The sequence below is a fragment of the Salmo salar genome, chromosome 05 (assembly GCF_965601325.2).
Source record: "Salmo salar chromosome 05, fSalSal1, whole genome shotgun sequence".
Taxonomy (NCBI): domain Eukaryota; kingdom Metazoa; phylum Chordata; class Actinopteri; order Salmoniformes; family Salmonidae; genus Salmo; species Salmo salar.
The window spans coordinates 55,326,129-55,347,960 of NC_138295.1; the positions used below are offsets into that span (position 1 = coordinate 55,326,129).

General features: G+C 43.5%; 2 protein-coding genes and 1 long non-coding RNA gene across 3 annotated transcripts in view; 1 reads left to right on the forward strand and 2 right to left on the reverse strand.

Annotated features, from left to right (window-relative positions):
* Nucleotides 1–464: 464 nt before the first annotated feature.
* LOC106605131 (smad nuclear-interacting protein 1) lies at nucleotides 465–11,766 on the reverse strand. The gene is made up of 4 exons (XM_014200476.3): nucleotides 11,463–11,766; nucleotides 2,342–2,465; nucleotides 1,554–2,170; nucleotides 465–1,103 (listed from the first exon to the last, which is right to left on the reverse strand). Exons 1-4 carry the CDS (start codon nucleotides 11,627–11,629, stop codon nucleotides 824–826), a joined length of 1,188 nt encoding a protein of 395 aa, XP_014055951.1. The 5' UTR covers nucleotides 11,630–11,766; the 3' UTR covers nucleotides 465–823.
* Nucleotides 11,767–12,710: 944 nt separating this feature from the next.
* Nucleotides 12,711–14,203, forward strand: LOC123743120 (uncharacterized). Its single transcript, XR_006769907.2, has 3 exons — nucleotides 12,711–12,791; nucleotides 13,355–13,405; nucleotides 14,117–14,203. It is a non-coding gene; the product is annotated as an uncharacterized LOC123743120 (long non-coding RNA).
* A 3,145-nt stretch (nucleotides 14,204–17,348) lies between these two features.
* Nucleotides 17,349–21,832, reverse strand: part of gnl2 (guanine nucleotide binding protein-like 2 (nucleolar)) — a 30,894-nt gene continuing 26,410 nt past the window's right edge. Inside the window, 5 exon segments of the mRNA NM_001140379.1 lie at nucleotides 17,349–18,006; nucleotides 18,176–18,258; nucleotides 18,989–19,065; nucleotides 19,555–20,051; nucleotides 20,602–20,709. Coding sequence (NP_001133851.1) covers nucleotides 17,863–18,006; nucleotides 18,176–18,258; nucleotides 18,989–19,065; nucleotides 19,555–20,051; nucleotides 20,602–20,709 — 909 coding nt within the window. The 3' untranslated portion in view covers nucleotides 17,349–17,862.

The window sequence follows — 21,832 nt, forward strand, 5'->3', positions numbered from 1 at the left end:
TTGGTGGTAAAGACCGGACAAACGAGAATACACTGCGATACACACGTTTTTCCTACATCACAAGAAACACACATTTAAAGCAGATACATATACGCCTATGCTTTCTTTACTCCTTGTTGCAACGCTCAAACCCAAATACAGTACACCATACGATGAATCCAGCGTTCACACTCAATACATCCAGTGTATTTACAGTTAAGGTCTGGACATAATCTATTGCTGAAGGCTAGCCTTACTTTGTATTCAATGTTGTATTCCAAAAATATAATAACAAAATATTTATTTTGTCAAGGAACTTCTTTCTGGCATTGAGCACTTGTGTTGAACGTATGCAGTCGGGGGGGGGGGGGTAAATCAACCACACTACTGATCTTATACTAATGTCCTGAGAATAGGGAGTACTGAGACTGGTTACTGCAGGTTAAAGCAGGCTTATATGACCGCCAAATAGAGACCACACAGACTTCTCCTACCACTTTTTTTATTTGTTCCATTAACCCTGAAAGATGCTTAACCCAACACGCCATCATGTCAGGTCATTGTTCCATTTGTGTTAAGGAGATGGCCAACAGGTGGTAGGCATCGGTGAGAACATTATTTTCCCACAATACACTTGATGGGATAATCCATGGCCCTGTCAGAATACTTGAAAGAATGCGCATTTCCTTCCTTGTTTCCCCTGAGGTAAGCACATATTTATAAGTGACTGAATAGGTTTAACTAAGCAAAATCCTATTACTTTCAACAATCCAACCAATTAAGATCTGTGATTACTTAAAAGGAAAGTAGGATGGAAGGACGCAAGTCAACTATTCGAAAAGGCTCAGAGGTCTTGCATTCCCTCGTCCAGGCCCTCGTCCAGGCCCTCGTCATCTTCCTCCGCCCTGGCGTCCACCTCAGCCGTGTCGGAGAACTCATGCAGCAGGACGTACTCGCGGCTACTGAAGCCAAACTTGAGCACGTCCTTCTCCTTGAGCTCGTAGTAGCGCTGCGCCTCGATGCGCTGGTTGTTCAGGTAGGTGCCATTGCCCGAACCTAGGTCAATGATGTAGGGCTTCACCCGCCGCCCGCCAGTTCCATCCGAACGCGTGAACTCCACCAGCCTGGAAATCAGCAGACACAGAACTACATTACCCAGAGGTTGAAAGTGTCCCAACTCAGAACTACATAGCCTAGAGCAGGCCTGTCCAGGCCTATCCAACACTGTTCCTGGAGAGCTACCGTCATGGAGGCTTTTGCTAATCATCTGATTCTAGTTATTAGCTGGTTGATAAGCTGAATCAGGCTAGTTACAACTGGGGTTGAAACAAAAACCTACAGGTGGGCAGCTCACCAGGAACAGGGATGGAGAGCCCTGACCTAGAGATTGAAATCACAAACCCAACAGAACTACATTAACCAGATGTTAAGTGTCAGACTTCAAGAAAATGTTGGGAAGATGGGAAAATGGCATAATTTCAAAACATAGAGAGATGATTTTCGAAGGATTAGCAGCTAAAATAACGTCATCCCGAGGGCCTGATTTGAGCAACCAAGTGATTGTCAGATCTCACCTGTACTGGAACACTGCGTGCTGTTTGGAGCAGGAGGGGTGGTCGATGGGGATATCAGCAATCTTCCTCTGCCGCCCCATAAGGTAGGCACTCTGCCTGTGGACGTACATGACCGGGAGCTGCTCATCGTTCTTGAAGGGGTAGAGTCGCCACCTGCGCTTAGGGATGCGAGCCTCGGGGGGCTCGTTGTACTTGATCACTTCCCCCCTGAACGTGTTGGTATCTTCCGTGAGTGCGCCAGAGAGTTCAAAGTTGGGCTTCTCTTTATCAACTGGGGGGCTGTCTTTGCCCTCGCCCCCCTCTTGGGTACCTTGTCCGAAAGCTTGTCCCTCACCGTTGTTCTCCTCAAAGCGGTGCCGGTTGTCCCGTCGTTGATTGTCATGTTGCTGTCTCTCAGCCTGCTGCTCCTGGAAGGAGCAGGATTCGCGCTCTCTGGGCCTGTCCCCACCTCCACCCCGCTCTCTCTCACCTCGTTTTCTCTCCCTGGGTCTGTCAGAATCTCTGGGTCCGTCAGCCTGCTCCCACCTACTTCGCCGCACTGGTGGCTCCGAGGGCTCTGGCTTGTCGTTGCGGTCACGCCTTCTACGGTCATCGGCACCGCGGTGGTCATCCTGCTCCTGTAGGGGAGACAGTGGGACAGGAGAATTAGCCTGATTCCAGAGTCAAGCATAGGGCCAAAATTAGTAGGTAAAGTGTTACTATTTAAAGAAGATATTTGCTGAATTAAAATTTTACATGAATGCATTTCCCCAATTGTTACATTTACTCATAAGTAGTGGCAGAATCACCCGCTTTATTTTGACATCGGCACTGCGGGGAGGGCTTCGGCTCCTGCCGGTGTTTTTGGGCGATCTGTCTCGTCTTCCCAACGCCCTTCTACCTGGCGAATGACCTTTTGTCCTGGGTGGCGATCTAGTCAATCAAATCAACAGGGAAAGGCTTTAAGTCCAATAGTTGAGTAATTTAACACCAAGGATAGCTAGCTACAACGGACAGCTCCTACTGGATTATTCTCTGAGCGACATCTGACAAATAATTCGTAATACAGGCTGGCCTAGGGAGTCAATCATCCCTGTCAATGGCCTGCTTGGGCCAGTGAGATTTTTTGTTGTTGTAATAATGCTATTTTCAATCTGGGCTATATAATTGATGAAAAACAAAAATTCCCAAAGCTGTTACTTCTTTATGTACATTATTTATTACACGCACCGCACACATAGCCTTTGAGAGGAATATAATCTGTCGGGCAGCAAGAGGATGCAGCTCTCAACTCGTTGTCACGTAGAGCAGCTCACAGAAGAACGACAGCAGTAGGGAAGACGTTCAATTTATGACAACTACCAGTAAAAGCTAAGGCAACAAATGGGTATGCAAACCAGGTATTTAAAAAGTTTGGTCCGAAGTCATGGTTAAATCCCTGCGATGCGCAATTCAGTCATGATGATTTGTTTGAATGAACATTTCTGAATGCTTTCCAAAAAAAATAAAAAATATCAAATTACAATTAGGACTGCTATGTAGATCAACCTGGCAGAATGATATCAATTCTGATTTTGATCAATTGGGCCAGCATTTGTTTTGCAAACTCTGGCATCAAATTTAGGCTACACTGTACAGTACAGAAACACCACTAGCCAAACAACTGTCTCTTGGCTAGGTGCGCAATTGAATTGAAAGGCAACTACTCCCCTCCCCCAACATCACTTATGAGGTCTGGAAAAAAATGTAGTCCCCTGATGTGGTTTATGCGTTGTTCCGGACGTAGAACGTCATATTTTTATGCTTTTCTATAAAAATTTGAAAATGTGTGATTTTGAGAGTGAAACCCTGACAAAAATAGGAAACTCAGAAACCGGGAATAACAAAACTGGGAAAATGGAATTTAGCAAAAGATAAAACTGATTTTATAGGGTCCTATAGTAGCCTGCTGAATGTTCAAAATCGCTAACAATAATCTTTTTGAGATTACGGTAAGATTCTTTCCCTCTAAACAATCAATGTAAACATTAAATTGTCAAGTTAAAATGCAATTATTAGTGTATGGAGGGTAGGTTATTATAGGCTACTTGCTCAGCCCGCAAAATATGTATACAATTACGTGATATTGAAATTATGCGCACATTATCCTTTTCACGTGAGATCTTGGCCCGGGACAGTATATAATTTTTCCCATTTGTGCCAGCTTTCAGCTGGCACTGGGCCGGTGTGCCACTGGCAAATGTACCATTTATAGCTAGTCTGATTTAATCAGGCTGTAATACAGAATTAATTGGTATATACAGCCTGAAACTAATGACTGCAAAATCATGTAAAGGTTCCTTAAAACTAACTTTACCTCGTTCCGAACCATATACCTACCGGCTCTCTAAAAAGTTGGGTAAACTATACCTTCCTGTGGATATTTTCTCAAATTTGGAGAAAATGAAGAACAAACCACTCAGGCAACCAGTAATGTTTAAATGTAATTTTATTAAACATTCTGGAGACATTAGTTTCGGGCTCTGTACCAATTAACTGTATTACTGCCTGATTAATCAGACTAAACACATACAAGGCCCTCCCTCGTCCTCCCTTGGGCAAATCCGACCATGACTCCATTCTCCTGCTTCCTGTTAACAAACCAAAGCTCAAAAAGGAGCACTAGTGATGTGCTCAATACAGAAGTGGTGGGAGCTGGCGCAAGGCTACAAGACTGTTTTGCTAGTACAGACGCCCGTGATGTGGCAGGGCTTGCAGACGATAAAGGATTACAAAGGGAAACCCAGAGTAGCCCAGCGATGCAGAACTCCCAAACAAGCTAAATACCTTTCATGCTCGCTTCAAAGAATAGAGCACTGTGCCTTGCTTGAAAATCCATTTTTACAGATGACTGTGATATAGCTCTCTGTGGCCGATGTGAGCAGAATGTTTAAAACAGGTTAACAATCACAAGGCCAGAATACCAGGGCACGTTCTCAAAGCATGCGTAGACTACCTGGCAGTGTCTTCACAGACATTTTCAATATCTCCTTGTCCCAGTCTGTAACCCCAACATGTTTCAAGCGGAATACCATTGCCCCTGTTCCCAAGAGATTCAAGGTATCCTGCCTAAATGACTGTAGCAATCACATCTGTAATTATGAAGTGCTTTGAAATGCTGGTCATGACACACATCAACCCCATCATTCCACACACCCTAGACCCACTCCAATTCGCATACCGCCCCAACAGATCCACAGACCGCGTAATCTCAATTGCATTTCACACTGCCCTCTCCCACCTGGACAAGAGCGGAAATAATTATGCGAGAATGCTTTTCATAGACTACAGCTCAGCGTTCAACACCATAGTCCCCTCCTTGCTCATAACCAAGCTAGGGGACCCAGTGACTGAACCCCTCCCTCTGCAACTGGATCCTGGGTAGGCAACAACAATTCTGCCACGCTAACCCTCAACACGGGGGCCCCTCAGGGGTGTTTGCTTAGTCCTCTCCTGTACTCCCTGTTCACCCACACAGCTGCATGACCGTGCACGACTGCAACACCATTATCAAGTTTGCTGACAACAACGCTGGTAGGCCTGATCACCGACGAGTCAGCCTACAGGGAGGTCGGAGTCTTAGCAGAGTGTGGTGCCAGGAAAACAACCTCAACATCAGTAAGATCAATGAACTGATTGTGGACTATAGGAGAAAGAGGGGAGAGCATGCGTAGTTCCTTGGTGTCCACATCACTAAGGACTTAACACGGTCCACACTAGAGGTCAACCGATTAATTGGAATGGCCGATTAATTAGGGCCTAGTTCACGTTTTCATAACAATCGGAAATCGTTATTTTTGGACGCCGATTTAAAAAAAATAAAAGTCTAAAAAATGTAGTTAACTTGGCAAGTCAGTTAAGAACACATTCTTATTTTCAATGACGGCCTAGGAACGGTGGGTTAACTGCCTTGTTCAGGGGCAGAATGACAGATTTTTACCTTGTCAGCTCAGGGATTCAATCTTGCAACTGTGGAAGGACCACCAGAGGGCAGGCTGGGCTCACGGATAGTAGCCCAACAAGGCATGTGAGACAAGGTAACCAGAGGCAATTAAGCACAGCTGACCGTACTAATGAGATATTCACATTCCTCTACAAGAGAGAGGATGGAACCAGCAACAAGGGAGGAAGATAAACTATCTCTGGAGAATGGCTACGGAGAGAGGTGCTATCCAAGAAGATCCATTAAGACGGTGACGAATATGTGATTGTTGTTATAGTTTGAAGATAATCGTAATGTGATCCTGTGTCATCTAAAGAAGAAGATGCATGTTGTTCCTTTGGAGATTCTCAATTGACTGTGTCGGAGTGTTTATTGTTAGGAATCCCTCAATAGAGAACTGTGTTGAATCAAGAAAACCTACTCTTGACTCGTTTATTCCACCTTTCCGCTTTAGAGTGACACCAAATGACTTGGTCCGCTCACACAACCTTACGTTAACTAGTCCAACGCTCTAACCACCTGCTTTACATTGCACTCCACGAGGAGCCTGCCTGTTACGCGAATGCAGTAAGAACCCAAGGTAAGTTGCTAGCTAGCATTAAACTTATCTTTTGAAAAACAATCAATCATAATCACTAGGTAACCACACATGGTTGATATTACTAGTTTATCTAGCCTGTCCTGCGTTGCATATAATCGCTTAGGTACACGTTGCTCCAACCATAAACATCAACGCCTTTCTTAAAATCAATACACAAGTATATATTTTTAAACCTGCATATTTAGTTAACCTGTTAGGGCTAGGGGGCAGTATTTACACGGCCGGATAAAAAAACGCACCCGATTTAATCTGGTTACTACTCCTGCCCAGTAACTAGAATATGCATATAATTATTGGCTTTGGATAGAAAACACCCTAAAGTTTCAAACTGTTTGAATGGTGTCTGAGTATAACAGAACTCATATGGCAGGCATAAACCTGAGATTTCATGCAGGTAGTGGCCTGTCTGACAAGGTGTTGTTGTTCTTGCCTCTGTTTATTGAAGAGTCAGGATCTTAGCTGTAACGTGACACTTCCTACGGCTCCAATAGGCTCTCAGAGCCCGGGAAAAAGCTGAACGATGTCGAGGCAGCCCCAGGCTGAAACACATAATCGCCTTTGCCAAGTGGCCGATCAGAGGACAAAGGAATTAGGCGCGTGCCCGAGTCGACCCCATGCTGTATTATCTTTCGGCTGTTTACCTAATTGCAGATTCCCGGTCAGAATATTATCGCTTTTTTACGAGAAAAATGGCATAAAAATTTATTTTAAACAGCGGTTGACATGCTTCGAAGTACGGTAATGAAATATTTAGAAATCTTTTGTCATGAAATGCGCCGTGCGCGTGACCCTTATTTACCATTCGGATAGTGTCTAGAACGCACGAACAAAACGCCGCTGTTGGAACATAACTATGGATTATTTTGGACCAAACCAACATTTGTTATTGAAGTAGAAATCCTGGGAGTGCATTCTGATGAAGAACAGTAAAGGTAATAACATTTTTCTTATAGTAAATCTGACTTTGGTCAGGGCTGAACTTGGTGGGTGTCTAAATAGCTAGCCCTGTGATGCCGGGCTATTTACTTAGAATATTGCAAAATGTGCTTTCGCCGAAAAGCTATTTTAAAATCGGACAGAGTCGCATAGAGGAGTTCTGTATCTATAATTCTTAAAATAATTGTTATGCTTTTTGTGAACGTTTATCGTGAGTAATTTAGTAAATTGTTAGTGAATTCGCCGGTAGTTTGCGGGGGGTATGCTAGTTCTGAACGTCACATGCTAATGTAAAAAGCTGGTTTTTGATATAAATATGAACTTGATTGAACAAAACATGCATGTATTGTATAACAATGTCCTAGGTGTGTCATCTGATGAAGATCATCAAAGGTTAGTGCTGCATTTAGCTGTCTTCTGGGTTTTTGTGACATTATATGCTAGCTTGAAAAATGGGTGTGATTATTTCTGGCTGGGTACTCTGCTGACATAATCTAATGTTTTGCTTTCGTTGTAAAGCCTTTTTGAAATCGGACAGTGTGGTTAGATTAACGAGAGTCTTGTCTTTAAATAGCTGTAAAATAGTCATATGTTTGATAAATTGAAGTAATAGCATTTCTAAGGTATTTGAAAATCGCGCCACAGGATTCAACTGGCTGTTATGTAGGTGGGACGATTTGGTGCCACCTAGCCCAGAGAGGTTAATATTGCCTGCTAACATGAATTTCTTTTAACTAGGGAAAATGTGTCACTTCTCTTGCAAACAGAGTCAGGGTATATGCAGCAGTTTGGGCCGCCTGGCTCGTTGCGAACTGTGAAGACTTTCTTCCTAACAAAGACAGCCGACTTGGCCAAACGGGGATGATTTAACAAAAGCGCATTTGCGAAAACACCACAATCGTTGCACGACTGTACCTAACCATAAACATCAATGCCTTAAAATCAATACACAGAAGTATATATTTTTAAACCTGCATATTTAGCTAAAAGAAATCCAGGTTAGCAGGCAATATTAACCAGGTGAAATTGTGTCATTTTGCGTTCATTGCACGCAGTCAGGGTATATGCAACAGTTTGGGCCGCCTGGCTCATTGCGAACTAATTTGCCAGAATTTTACGTAATTATGACATAACATTGAAGGTTGTGCAATGTAACAGGAATAACGTTTTGTTTTCGCGATGATAGTTTCCGGATTCGACCATATTAATGACCTAAGGCTCGTATTTGTGTGTTATAATTAAGTCTATGATTTGATAGAGCAGTCTGAGCGATGGTAGGCCGCAGCAGGCTCGTAAGCATTCATTCAAACAGCCCTTCGCAATGCATTGCGCTGTTTATGACTTCAAGCCTGTCAACTCCCAAGATGAGGCAGTGTAACCGATGTGAAATGGCTAGCTAGTTAGCCGGGTGCGCGCTAATAGCGTTTCAAACGTCACTCGCTCTGAGACTTGGAGTAGTTTTTCCCCTTGCTCTACATGGGTAACGCTGCTTCGAGGGTGGCTGTCGATGTGTTCCTGGTTCGAGCCCAGGTAGGAGCGAGGAGAGGGACGGAAGTTATACTGGCAACACTAAAGTGCCTATAAGAACATCCAATAGTCAAAGGTATATGAAATACAAATCGTATAGGGAGAAAGTCCTATAATTCCTATAATAACTACAACCTAAAACATCTTACCTGGGAATATTGAAGACTCATGTTAAAAGGAACCACCAGCTTTCATATGTTCTCATGTTCTGAGCAAGGAACTTAAAGTTAGCTTTCTTACATGGACATATTGCACTTTTACTTTCTTCAACACTGTTTTTGCATTATTTAAACCAAATTGAACATGTTTCATTTAGAGGCTAAATTGATTTTGATGTGTTAAAATAAGTGTTCATTCAGTATTGTTGCAATTGTCATTATTATAAATAATAACATTTTTTATTATTATTTTTTTTAAATCGGCATCGGCTTTTTTTGGGGGGTCCTCCAATAATCGGTATTGGCGTTGAAAAATCATAATCGGTCGACCTCTAGTCCACACGCACACCCACAGTCGTGAAGAGGGCACGGCAGCATCTCTTCCCCCTCAGGAGGCTGAAAAGATTTGGCATGGGCCCTCTGATCCTCAAAGTTATACAGCTGCACCATCGAGAGCATCTTGACAGGCGGCAGCACCTCTTGGTATGGCAAATGCACCGACCCGTGAGCGCAAAGCACTTCAGAGGGTGGTGCGGACAGCCCAGTACATCAGTCAGAGGAAGGCCTGAAAAATTGCCAAAGACTCCAGCCACCCAAGCCAAAGACTATTCACTCTGCTGCCGGACGATCGGCTCTCAGACGGCTCTGAGACAGCTTCTACCCCCAAGCCATAAGACTGCTCAATAGCCAGTTAATGGTACCAGAACTGTCTTGCACTGACCCTATGCACACTCACTAGACTACATACACATTACACTGACACTCCCACAGACATTCACACAGACAATACAAACACACACCTCTACACTAATTTGCTGCTGCTGCGCTGTTCTTTATTTTACTCTTATTATCAATCTTGATGCCTAGTGACTTTACCGTCTTCATGTGCATATCTACCTCATAGCTCGCACCTATGCACAATGACCTGGTACTCGCTGTACATACTGTGAAATAAAATAAAATGTTATTCCTCACATGCGCCGAATACAACAGGTGTAGACCTTACCATGAAATGCTTACTTACAAGCCCTTAACCAACAATGCAGTTAAGAAAATCTCCTAAATAAACTAAAGTATATATTAACAATATCAGATAACAAAAATGAGACTTTATACAGGGGGTACAGGTACCGAGTCAATGTGCAGCAGGGGCACAGGTTAGTCAATGTGCAGCAGGGGCACAGGTTAGTCAATGTGCAGCAGGGGCACAGGTTAGTCAATGTGCAGCAGGGGCACAGGTTAGTCAATGTGCAGCAGGGGCACAGGTTAGTCAATGTGCAGCAGGGGCACAGGTTAGTCAATGTGCAGCAGGGGCACAGGTTAGTCAATGTGCAGCAGGGGCACAGGTTAGTCAATGTGCAGCAGGGGCACAGGTTAGTCAATGTGCAGCAGGGGCACAGGTTAGTCAATGTGCAGCAGGGGCACAGGTTAGTCAATGTGCAGCAGGGGCACAGGTTAGTCAATGTGCAGCAGGGGCACAGGTTAGTCAATGTGCAGCAGGGGCACAGGTTAGTCAATGTGCAGCAGGGGCACAGGTTAGTCAATGTGCAGCAGGGGCACAGGTTAGTCAATGTGCAGCAGGGGCACAGGTTAGTCAATGTGCAGCAGGGGCACAGGTTAGTCAATGTGCAGCAGGGGCACAGGTTAGTCAATGTGCAGCAGGGGCACAGGTTAGTCAATGTGCAGCAGGGGCATAGGTTAGTCAATGTGCAGCAGGGGCACAGGTTAGTCAATGTGCAGCAGGGGCACAGGTTAGTCAATGTGCAGCAGGGGCACAGGTTAGTCAATGTGCAGCAGGGGCACAGGTTAGTCAATGTGCAGCGCTATTCTATTTTATTCCTCCTTACCATTTAATTTTTAAACCCTGCATCAATGGAAAGGCTCATAAGCAAGCATTTCACGGTAAAGTCTCCAGTGCTTGTGACAATTTTATTTGAATTCTAGCTAGCTCTCACGGTTTCCAGTCAACTAACATTAAATGAGACTTAGCTAGCTAATTGAGGGGAAACTAGGCAGCATTCTGCTTTGACCCCACAGTTCAGTCATTTACTTTGCCCACTACCACCTCATGTGAACTAGGTACAATCCTGACACCGTTTTAACGTTTAGAAACGTCAATAATCATCACTTCCCATACGTCTCTCAAAACATTTGGCATTTATCCATCAGCGAGAGAGAAAAAAACACTTAATCTAACAGTTTTGCAGATCCATTCGGCTTTGGTAGCCTCCACCAGATGAAACTACACTTCAGCTACACTTCCCGAGTTATGCTTACACACAGGTGTTGGGATGGAGCATGCTAGCTAGATAGCACAGGTGGTCGGTCGCCTCGTCTTCCGTAAACAAGCACTTTAACATGGAGATATTTCAGTGTGGGTACACTAACCTTAACCCTATCAAGGCGTGTATCAATTTAACATTTTGTTTTTTGAAATTATATGATACTAAAAATAAGGTCCTTATACTTCCGCCAGCGATGCGTTCCAAAAGACGCCTTTGTCCAATGACTTGTGTAATACTCCAAACTGAGTCAAGATCAAGGGCTAATTGAGGACTGACGTTAACGTTCCAAGACTAACGCATAACAATAACGCCTACTAGTTAGCTAAATTGTTAACTAGTTGCTATTATTGATATTGTGTAAAATCATGGGCTTGCAACCCCACTGTGTAATTTGTGCTCGCTAACTACAATACCATACACCCATGAAATCAGGCTAGCTACCTGCTCGTTCGTCTCCTCTGCGGCGGTGGGCTTGGACTGCCGTTGGACCCCGAACTCGAGCGGCGTGATCTCTGGGGCCTAGCAGGGCTCAGTTTCTCTTGTTTGATTTTCGGTTTTGAGTCCCGCACAGGGGATTCCACTCTTTTATGCCGTCTCTCTTTATTCATTATGAAACTCAACCAATCGTTGTTAATCGACGAAATAAAGTTCACAGCGAATACATATGTATAAAACGTGAACAACAAACTCAACTGCAAACGCTGAGAAAGTTTCCTATTGTGCGCAAGGAAACGCGTTTCCGCCTCCGGCAGAACGCTATATATATTTTTCACCGTGGCTATAGACTACTTCACTTTAGTTCCGTTGTAATATTGCAGACCTATTCTACCATATTTTCAATGAGGTCATGCACCTACAAATGTTATAATTAAATGTACTTAATTTTCCTTTCCCAATTCATAGCATCAAAGGTTTGAAACAACTCTGAATCATGCCTTCGAGCCGCTCCGAGAGGTTAGTGAGTCGCGCATGGAATTAAGTTGCCATGGTAGAAATAAACAAATAAGTTATCAATTCACATTTCAACAACACATACATACATTCCTCGAGACATTACTTGCTACAACAAACCACGTTTTTATGTGTAGTGTAATCAATGTATCACAATGATTCCTCTAGCTGATTCTCTGCTGAAATATGACAACCCAGTCTTGGTGAGCAGAAACACAGATAATAAGTCACCAAAGGTAGAGTAACGTTAACAAAAAAACGTGTTTAATGCTGGCTGCTAACGTTAGTTACAGTAGCTGGGTGATTCTGCAACTACGGGCACTTCCATGTCCTCTGGTCAATTTTGGGGATTCTATAGAAAATATTTGTATGTTAAGTTCACACTGGAATCACCCCATACTTTTTTAAACACCTCTCTATCAAGTATCTTAGCTACTTTTCAAATACATTTTATACCTCAATTTCCCTATTTTGCCCTTGTTCCTGACCCAGACTTTTAAGCTTCTACTATGTTTTTCTATGAGAAAATATTAATAATTACACATCATATAATGTTATGTACTGCAGAAAGAGTCAATTAAATAAAATCTATTATCAATATTTATTGTTAGTATGCCCTTTATATTGTTTTTTTACACAAAATATACCTGTCCTTTGGGAGTGGTGTCATTTCCACCACTGAGGACAAATTCCTCATTAATAAAGTTTTTTCAAGAGAATGTTAATGTAGTTACCATGGAAACATATTGACACTGAAGCGCATGGCTGCAGTGGACAGTTGTTCCAGATGTGATGTCCAGAAATTGAAGAAAAATCGAGGTAAATATTGCTTGTGTAGAAAAACAAAGAGGGAACATGGAGAAGTTCACTGTACATTTGACAGTAAAAGAAAAGGTATGTGGCACACTCCAGATTCTATTGGAGGACTTTTCCAAAGGATTGAAAGAGAAGTTGGGGAAACACATGTACAAAATTCGACACCAATACTCCAAACTGAGAAAATTAAGAGAATCTGGGGAAAGAGGTGATCATTGTGCATATTGACTTTGCAGAGAACTACCTGTGTAAATACACCAGTGAAATCCAGGCAGTTCACTTTGGTGATTCTCACAAGCAGGTGACCCTCCACACCTGTGTTGGATATACCACAAATGATACAGTTTCACTTGCTCACTGAGCTCTTCTATGCGGCATGACCCCTCTGCTATCTTGGCCCATCTCGCAAAAACACTGACCTACTTCCTTGAGCTCTGCCCATCAGCTACTGCTGTACACTTTGTGAGGGATGGGCCTACAACCCAGAATAGGTCTGAAATGTTTAATGGTTGTTGTTCAAAATGTTTGCAATAAAATATTGTTATCATTCATTCTTTTTTACATAGATGTCATTTCCACCACTCCTCGTCATTTCCATCACAACCCATATTTTTGAGGTAAATGAGTATATTATGTATAATGTACATACATTTATTTGTTTTAGATATGGAAATCATATGGTTGTTATCATAATCTCTCAAAAAGGTTGGGTGGAAATATCTTATTTTTGATGATAAATAAATGTTTTCAGCTGTCACCAAGGCAAGTTTATACATTCAGGCGACATGTTGAATTATTAATATTAGGAAAGCCTTAAAAAAATCACTTTAAATAATATTCAATACAAGTTCATGTACAAATGTATAAGAAATCCATTATAAATCAATTGTATGATATTTCATTTTCAACTAAAATGGATGTTTAATGACGTGATGGAAATTACATTTGTCTATGGCTGTCTGGGGAAAAATGACAAATATATAAATTCCTGAATAGTACAATCGCAGCTATTATCAGATATAGGTTCTAGACAAATCAAAGACAAGTACAATACTGGTAAAATGGTGTTTGAATAAGTTTTAATTTCTGAAAGTTTGCACTGCCAAAGTGTCTGAAGTTGCATAATCACCCAGCTACAGGTAGCTAACTGAATCCATATAGTGGTATCTAACATACATTACATCCACGGGCATTATTTTGAAATCAATGTCATGCCAATGTTCCTAGTGAGCGGTGAGAGATGTCAAACAATTATCTTAGCTTTTTTTCAACATCAAATTAGCTGAAGATGGATGTTCTTCTAATCTAAATGTGTACTGCAAATTCAGGCACGGACTCTGAAAGTGGCCCCACAACAGCCTGCCACGACTGGCCCTGTGCCACCTCTACCCAAACCCAACACCTCCTCAGCCGATGCCAACAAAGAGCAAACCGAGATCCTCAATGCCATCCTACCACCCCGGTATGACATGACACACATCTTTACTGATTAACACCCTTCTCCCTATTTTTCCCCTTAGGGAAATTAACCAATATTCCCGGTTTTGTAAAACCTGAAATCTGGCAACCCTGTGTTAATCTCAGCTCTACCAGTGTTACAGGGAATGGATGGAGACCAACCAGCTGTGGGTGTAGCAGGTGTCTAGCACGCCGTGTACCCGCATGGACGTGGTGCACCTATAGGAGCAGCTGGATCTGAAGCTGCAGCAGAGACAGACCAGGGAGACTGGCATCTGCCCAGTCCTCAGGGAGCTCTACTCCCAGTGCTTCGGTAAGGAGAGAGAGAGGAAGAAAAGATGAGATGAGATGCATGGACGGTAGTAATATTGGAAAAGTGTGTTGGATGCAAATTCTAAAGCCGGGCCAATTTCCAAGAGGACTAGATTAGGCTAGCATAATCCTGGTTCTGAACTAAAAAGCAATTTCAGTGGGTTTAATCTGTGTCCGAGTTAAACTGATTGGTTAAAATATCAAATTAGTGAAAAGAAATATGAGAATTAGGTTGCCTGTCTAAACCCAGCCCATGACGTCAGAGAACACTCATCCTTTACCACTTCATCTTACAGATAAAGCTAAAGATAATGAATGAGGATAAACAATCCAAGTGAATGGACTGCTGTGCCATTGAATGATTAAAAACCTTTGTTACCCCAAAGTGAATTTGATTTGTGTAGATCTCCGATTTGGAGAACAAGAAGCGGGACCTGGCGAGACAGGTTAACGAGCAGAAGGCCAAGTGTGAGGCCATCGAGAAGAGAGAGACAGAGACGGCAGGTGGAGAAGAAACACACAGAGGAGATTCAGTTCCTGAAGAGAACCAACCAGCAGCTTAAGGTAAAGGCACCCAGTCACCATCCCTGTGCAGTCTTGCCAACTCCTATGGGCATTTTCGCGCCAAGGCAGGATTTTCCTAACTCCAAGAAAGTCTTTGAAAGGAAATCAATCACTTTAAGTCATATAAAATATACTTAACAAAAATAAACACAACATCAAAAGTGTTGGTACCAGTTTAAATAAATTAGCCTGGAAACTTTCCACACGCACAAAAAGCTTATTTCTCAATGTTGTGCACACATTTTTTTTACATCCCTGTTAGTGAGCATTTCTCCTTTGCCAAGATAATCCATCCACCTGACAGCTGTGGCATATCAAGAAGTTGATTAAACAGGATCATTACACATGTGCACCTTGTGCTGGGGACAATAAGACCACTCTAAAATGTACAGTTTTGTCACACAACAATGCCACAGATGTCAACATTTTTGAGAGAACGTGCAATTGGCATGCTGACTGCAAGAATGTCCACCAGAGCTGTTGCCAGAGAATAGAATGTATATTGCTCTACCATAAGCTACCTCCGTCATTTTAGAGAATTTGGCAGTATGTCCAACCTGCCTCACAACCGCAGACACACATGTAACTACGCCAGCCCAGGTCCTCCACATCCACCTTCTTCACCTGCGGGATCTTCTGAAACCAGCAAACCGGACAGCTGATGAAACTGTGGGTTTGCACAACTGAAGAATTTCTGCACAAACTTTCAGCTTATCTACATGCTTGTTGTCCACACCATGGTCTTGACCTGACTGCAGTTCAGCGTTGTAACAGACTTCAGTGTGCAAATGCTCACCTTTGATGGGCACTGGCACGGTGAAGAAGGGTGCGCTTCACGGATGAATCCCAGTTTCAACTGTATCCGTGACCAACAGATGCATATCTGTTTTCCCAGTCATGTGAAATCCATAGATTAGGGCCTAATGAATTTATTTTAAATGACTGATTTCCTTATATGCACAATAACTCTGTAAATATTAGAAATTGTTACATATTGCGTTTATACTTTCGTTCAGTGCCTTCATTAAGTATTCAGAACCCTTGACTTTTTCCATTTTATTAGGTTACAGCTTTATTCAAAAATATTTTTTCCCCCTCATCTACACACAATACCCCATAATGACAAAGAAAAAACAGGTTTTTAGAAATGTTTGCTAATTTATATTAAAAAAACAATTTACATGGGTATTCAGAGCCTTTACTCAGTACTTTGTTGCAGCACCTTTGGCAGTGATTACAGCCTCGAGTTTTCTTGGGTATGACACTACAAGCTTGGCACACCGGTATTTGGAGTTTCTCCCATTCTTCTCTGCAGATCCTCTCAAGCTCTGTCAGGTTGGATGGGGAGCATTGCTGCACAGCTATTTTCAGGTCTCTCCAGAGATGTTCGATCAGGCTCAAGTCCGGGCCCCTCAATGACATTCAGAGACTTGTTTGGCATTCGCCAAATCCAGGTTTGTCTGTTGAAGCGTGATTCAACACTCCAGAGAACACGTTTCCACTGCTCGAGAGTCCAATGGCAGCGAGCTTTACACCACTCCAGCCAACGCTTGGCATTGCTTGTGTGCAGCTACTCGGCCACGGAAAACCCATTTCATGAAGCTCCCGATGAACAGTTCTTGTGCTGACGTTGCTTCCAGAGGCAGTTTGGAACTCGGTAGGGAGTTCCAAACTAAGCGCGTCAGCACTCTGCGGTCCCGTTCTGTGAGCTTATGTCCTACCACTTCGCGGCTGAGCCGTTGTTGCTCCTGGATGTTCCCACTTCACAATAACAGCACTTACAGTTGACCGTGGCAACTCTAGCAGGGCAGAAATTTGACTTCTTGGAAAGGTGGCATCCTATGACAGTGCCAAGTTGAAAGTGACTGAGCTCTGGCAGTAGAATGCCCTTAATTAAATGTTTGTATTGAGATTGCATGGCTGCGTACTCAAATGTATACACCTGTCAGCAACGAGTATGGCTGAACACACTCATTTCAAGAGGTGTCCACATACTTGTGTATATATAGTGTATATTTGATAGATATTTTTAACATTTCAATTTCTTGTCCTTTACAGGCACAGCTGGAGGGGTTCATTGCCCCCAAAAAGTGACCCCTTCATTCCACAAGTGATCTATAACCGGCAGATTTCAGATGGTCCAACACAGCATTATGTAATAAACGTCTACTTCATAACCATAAAGCCTTGCGTTACTAAAGCAGAATAAATAAAAAATTCAAGTAATTTGTTCGTAATCTTTATTTTATGGTATGACATGTATATTTCAAGAAGAATAATGTCACTTGATGTTTTTTCCAAAAGTGCAGTACATAACCTGGGTGCCAGTGTGTTTCTGCTCTCTAGCCAACTCCTTATGGAATTGTCATGCCAAATTTGACAGTTCCATAAGGAGTTAGCAAAAGAATGAAAACAGACTGGCATCCAGGCTATGCAGTACAAGTGTACTTTTTTTTGGATGACAGACTCATCCTTTCACTTCGCAGTGAAGCTCCTTATGAGTTTAAGTAATAGTTTGAAGAAACATTGACGTTGTCACTTCGTTGAAGGTCACTCAGGATTAGGTTAATGCGTCAAGCGATTAGGTTCATCAAAACCTAATGCACCCTAACCCAAATCACTTTCCATCAAGATACCAAGGGTAGGTACCAAGACACCTTAAAACAATTCATTACAATGACAGGGTCATTAAAATAAATATTTATTAGAAATGTCCCAATTTGGTGTCTTGGACCCCAGACTAGCGCTTCGATCTCTTGGCTTTCTTGCCCTCGCTGGGCGCTGTAGGCATCTTTCTGTTCTTGTTTTTGTTCTTGACGTTGTGGGTTTCGTAATAGCGTGTTCCAACTTTCTTCACCTTCTGAGCACGATCCGCTGCTCTCCTCTGCAGAGGGGGAGAGAGAGACAAATGAGTGAGATTTAAGCTCGAGGAAGAACACTGCCTTCATTCCATTAACAATAGCGGTAGGGGAGTGGCTATGCATCAGAGGCGTCCAGTCAAGATAGATGGGCCTGTTTGATGTCAAACCGCAGGGTAAGTGAACATGCAGTACCTGCTTGGATGTTAAACTTCTGTGTGGACGCGTGAGCTCCTCTGCCTCCTCGATTTTCCTCTTCTTGCCGACCTGTGTTACGGCTGAAGAACAAAAGGCATGGAATTACTAAACCAGTTAATAGGACATTCCCATTGGGGCGGCAGGTAGCCTAGTGGTTAGAGCGTTGGGCCAGTAACCGAAAGGTTGCTGAATCGAATCCCAGAGCTGACAAGGTAAAAATCTGTCGTTCTGCCCCTGAGCAAGGCAGTTAACCCACTGTTCCCCAGGCGCCGAAGTCGTGGATGTCAATTTAAGGCTGTGGGGTTGGGTTAAATGCAGAAGACATTTCAGTTGAAGGCATTCAGTTGTACAACTGACTAGGTATGCCCCTTTATTGCTTGTTTAGTGGTCTTTGGCCAAATACCTACTCTAATTATACATTTTATCCACTGCCATCCATGAAGACTTGCATATTTTGCGAGAAGAAAGAATCAAAATGATTTGATGCAATACATTTGGCAGGTTAAAGGAAAATAAATCAGATTACTGAAACTTAAGTTGATCTCAGATCGAATGTCTGTGGAGGGAAGTTAACCTCCCCTTTCATGTAACAAAAAGTAATGACCATCATGCTTTTAGGGAAAGAGGATAATTTTGTAAATGTATTAAACTACAAGTTTGACCAATTCCAGTCCTTTTCAATTGGAAATATAACAAAAAAAGAATCCATATGACAGAAATCCGTCAGTGACAGAACTTTAACCCCTGCATTTGGCATGTCAGGTAAGCCAACAAAGGAAAATCACAAATAAGTTGAAATGAAGTTGTTACCTTTAGGTTGTGGTTTATTCGCCGCCTGCTTCACTTTCATGTCTGTGAGCACTTTGTCAGAGAGCGCCTTCGGAATCCTGTACAAAAAAGAAAAGTAGAAAGAGACGTCACATATAACCTCATTACTCCCTACACATCCAGACGGTTTAGTCCCGTTGGAATTCGCTGAGCCGACAATGGAAAGCAAATTGGCCGCAGACGACTCTTATTTGACGTTGAGCGCGGGGGCGTGAGCTGAAGTTCTCCAGCGAGAGAGACGGTGGATGAGTGGGTGGAACAAATCAACAAATGATAAACCCCATCGATCAGACAGAACAGTATGAGCAGCTGCCAATCATGTTTCACCTCAAAGGACCCAGGCACCCTTCATCTCTCTCTCCCTATGGCTTTGTCCCAAATGGCATCCTACATAGAGCACTACTTTTGGAGTGCACTATATTGGGAATAGGGTGCCACTTGGGATAGAGCTATGCCCGTCTTTTGGACAAGCTCTGGGGTTGATGTGGGCTTAATTAAGCACATATTCAAAACAAGTGGTGGGGAGAACTGAGAAGAATAAGACAAACCGGATGCCGGAGAAGCGCTTGAGTCTGGCCCGGTCCAGGAACTGCTTGTACTTCGCAATCTTCCCGTCCAGCTCGCGGATCGTCTCACGCGAACTCTTTTTTCCCCCCACCTTGGCAGGCTGACTGGTTGGGGTGGTGGTGGCCTCAGTGGTGGCCTCAGCCTCTGTCTCCCCCTCCCCCTCATCTCCATTTTCCTCTTCCTCGCTATCCTTCTCCACGTCCGAGCCGGACAGGTCAGAGAAAGCGAGGTCGTCGGTCTGCACGGGTGCCAGGTCTTCGTCGTTGAACTCGGGCGCCACGTTGATCTTGCCGAAGTTCTGCCGGACATTGGAGAGGATCTTCTGCACCTGCTCATGTTTGCGTTTCTGCTGTTGCTGGGCCTCCTGCTCAGGCGACACTGCAGCCACCATCTCCTCGCTCTGCTCCTCTGTTGCTCTTTCTTCCTGTACACACTCTGTAGCTTCTGGTGCCCCCTCCACTGGCAGTTTCTCCTTGCCCTGAAAACAACACACCAGTCAGTACAGCTTTCATAATCATGGCTAGGTTTCGATTCTCCTGAAGTGTGCACTTGCACTCATTCGCATGGACTTAAAAATGATGGAAACTACCTCCAGCCAATGCTTACACCAATCCAATTAAATCCACAATGGGGAGTGTGTGAAAGTGCACACTTCAGGAGAAAGGTAGATAATCGGGATGCATGCAGACCATGTGTACATTTCAGATTGAGTGGACAATCTTGTTGCTCACCTGAGAGGACCACAACGGAAATAAGATTGGGTTTTAGCCTCAATCATTTTAATGTATGCATTGTTGTCCCTGGCTGGAGCATCTTTATATGTATTTTTACTTGTCAAATAAAAAGAAACTTCAGCAAAGAAAGTCAATGTGACCATGCATGCACTCTTGGCAAGTCCTGTGATGATATTTTACATTTAGCCAGAGGGTGGCAGACTATAACCAGAGTATGTGCTAACATTACTGTTGGGAATGTCTCTGTGTGTGCGAGACAGAAGGTTTTAGTCCAGCCGTTCGTCCACCTCTCACCTCATGCTCTTCCTCACAGCCAGGGGGTTTTACGAAGAAGGGGATGCGTCCTCTCTGCCAGTCGTTCAGCACCATTTTGGAGACACAGGTAAGGTCTGGCTCGCCCCCCTGCAACAGATCATACATTAGGGAAACATGAGAAGAAAATAAAGTAGGAATAAATGGAGCATCCTTATATAGACCTTATGTGCCACTTGGATCGATGAGTTCCAAATAAGCGTTAGGGTCAAGTGTAGAATTTCAAACTGATCAAGAAAAGGCCCATACAAAAACATAGTGTATGTTTAGGGAAGATCATTTTTACCACTGACCTACAGCTTGTCAAATTCACAAAGATAAATCCTGAACATGCACCTTTCAGGACTAATATATACTGATCCAAAAAATAAAGGGAACACTTAAACAACACATCGTAGATCTGAATGAAAGAAATAATCTTAAATACTTTTTTCTTTACATAGTTGAATGTGCTGACAACCAAATCACACAAAAATAATCAATGGAAATCCAATTTAATCAACCCATGGAGGTCTGGATTTGGAGTCACACTCAAAATTAAAGCGGAAAACCACACTACAGGCTGATCCAACTTTGATGTAATGTCCTTAAAACAAGTCAAAATGAGGCTCAGTAGTGTGTGTGGCCTCCACGTGCCTGTATGACCTCCCTACAACGCCTGGGCATGCTCCTGATGAGGTGGCGGATGGTCTCCTGAGGGATCTCCTCCCAGACCTGGACTAAAGCATCCGCCAACTCCTGGACAGTCTGTGGTGCAACGTGGCGTTGGTGGATGCGAGACATGATGTCCCAGATGTGCTCAATTGGATTCAGGTCTGGGGAACGGGCGGGCCAGTCCATAGCATCAATGCCTTCCTCTTGCAGGAACTGCTGACACACTCCAGCCACATGAGGTCTAGCATTGTCTTGCATTAGGAGGAACCCAGGGCCAACCGCACCAGCATATGGTCTCACAAGGGGTCTGAGGATCTCATCTCGGTACCTAATGGCAGTCAGGCGACCTCTGGCGAGCACATGGAGGGCTGTGCGGCCCCCCAAAGAAATGCCACCCCACACCATGACTGACCCACCGCCAAACCCGGTCATGCTGGAGGATGTTGCAGGCAGCAGAACGTTCTCCACGGTGTCTCCAGACTCTGTCACGTATGTCACGTGCTCAGTGTGAACCTGCTTTCATCTGTGAAGAGCACAGGGCGCCAGTGGCGAATTTGCC

Coding starts and splice junctions, on each gene's coding strand:
- LOC106605131 (XM_014200476.3), bottom strand. CDS start 11,629: ATGAATAAAGAGAGACGGCATAAAAGAGTGGAATCCCCTGTGCGGGAC. Junction 2,466..11,462: donor CAGAGGAGACGAACGAGCAG/GTAGCTAGCCTG, acceptor TTGATTGACTAG/ATCGCCACCCAGGACAAAAG. Junction 1,104..1,553: donor CACGCAGTGTTCCAGTACAG/GTGAGATCTGAC, acceptor GCTGATTTCCAG/GCTGGTGGAGTTCACGCGTT.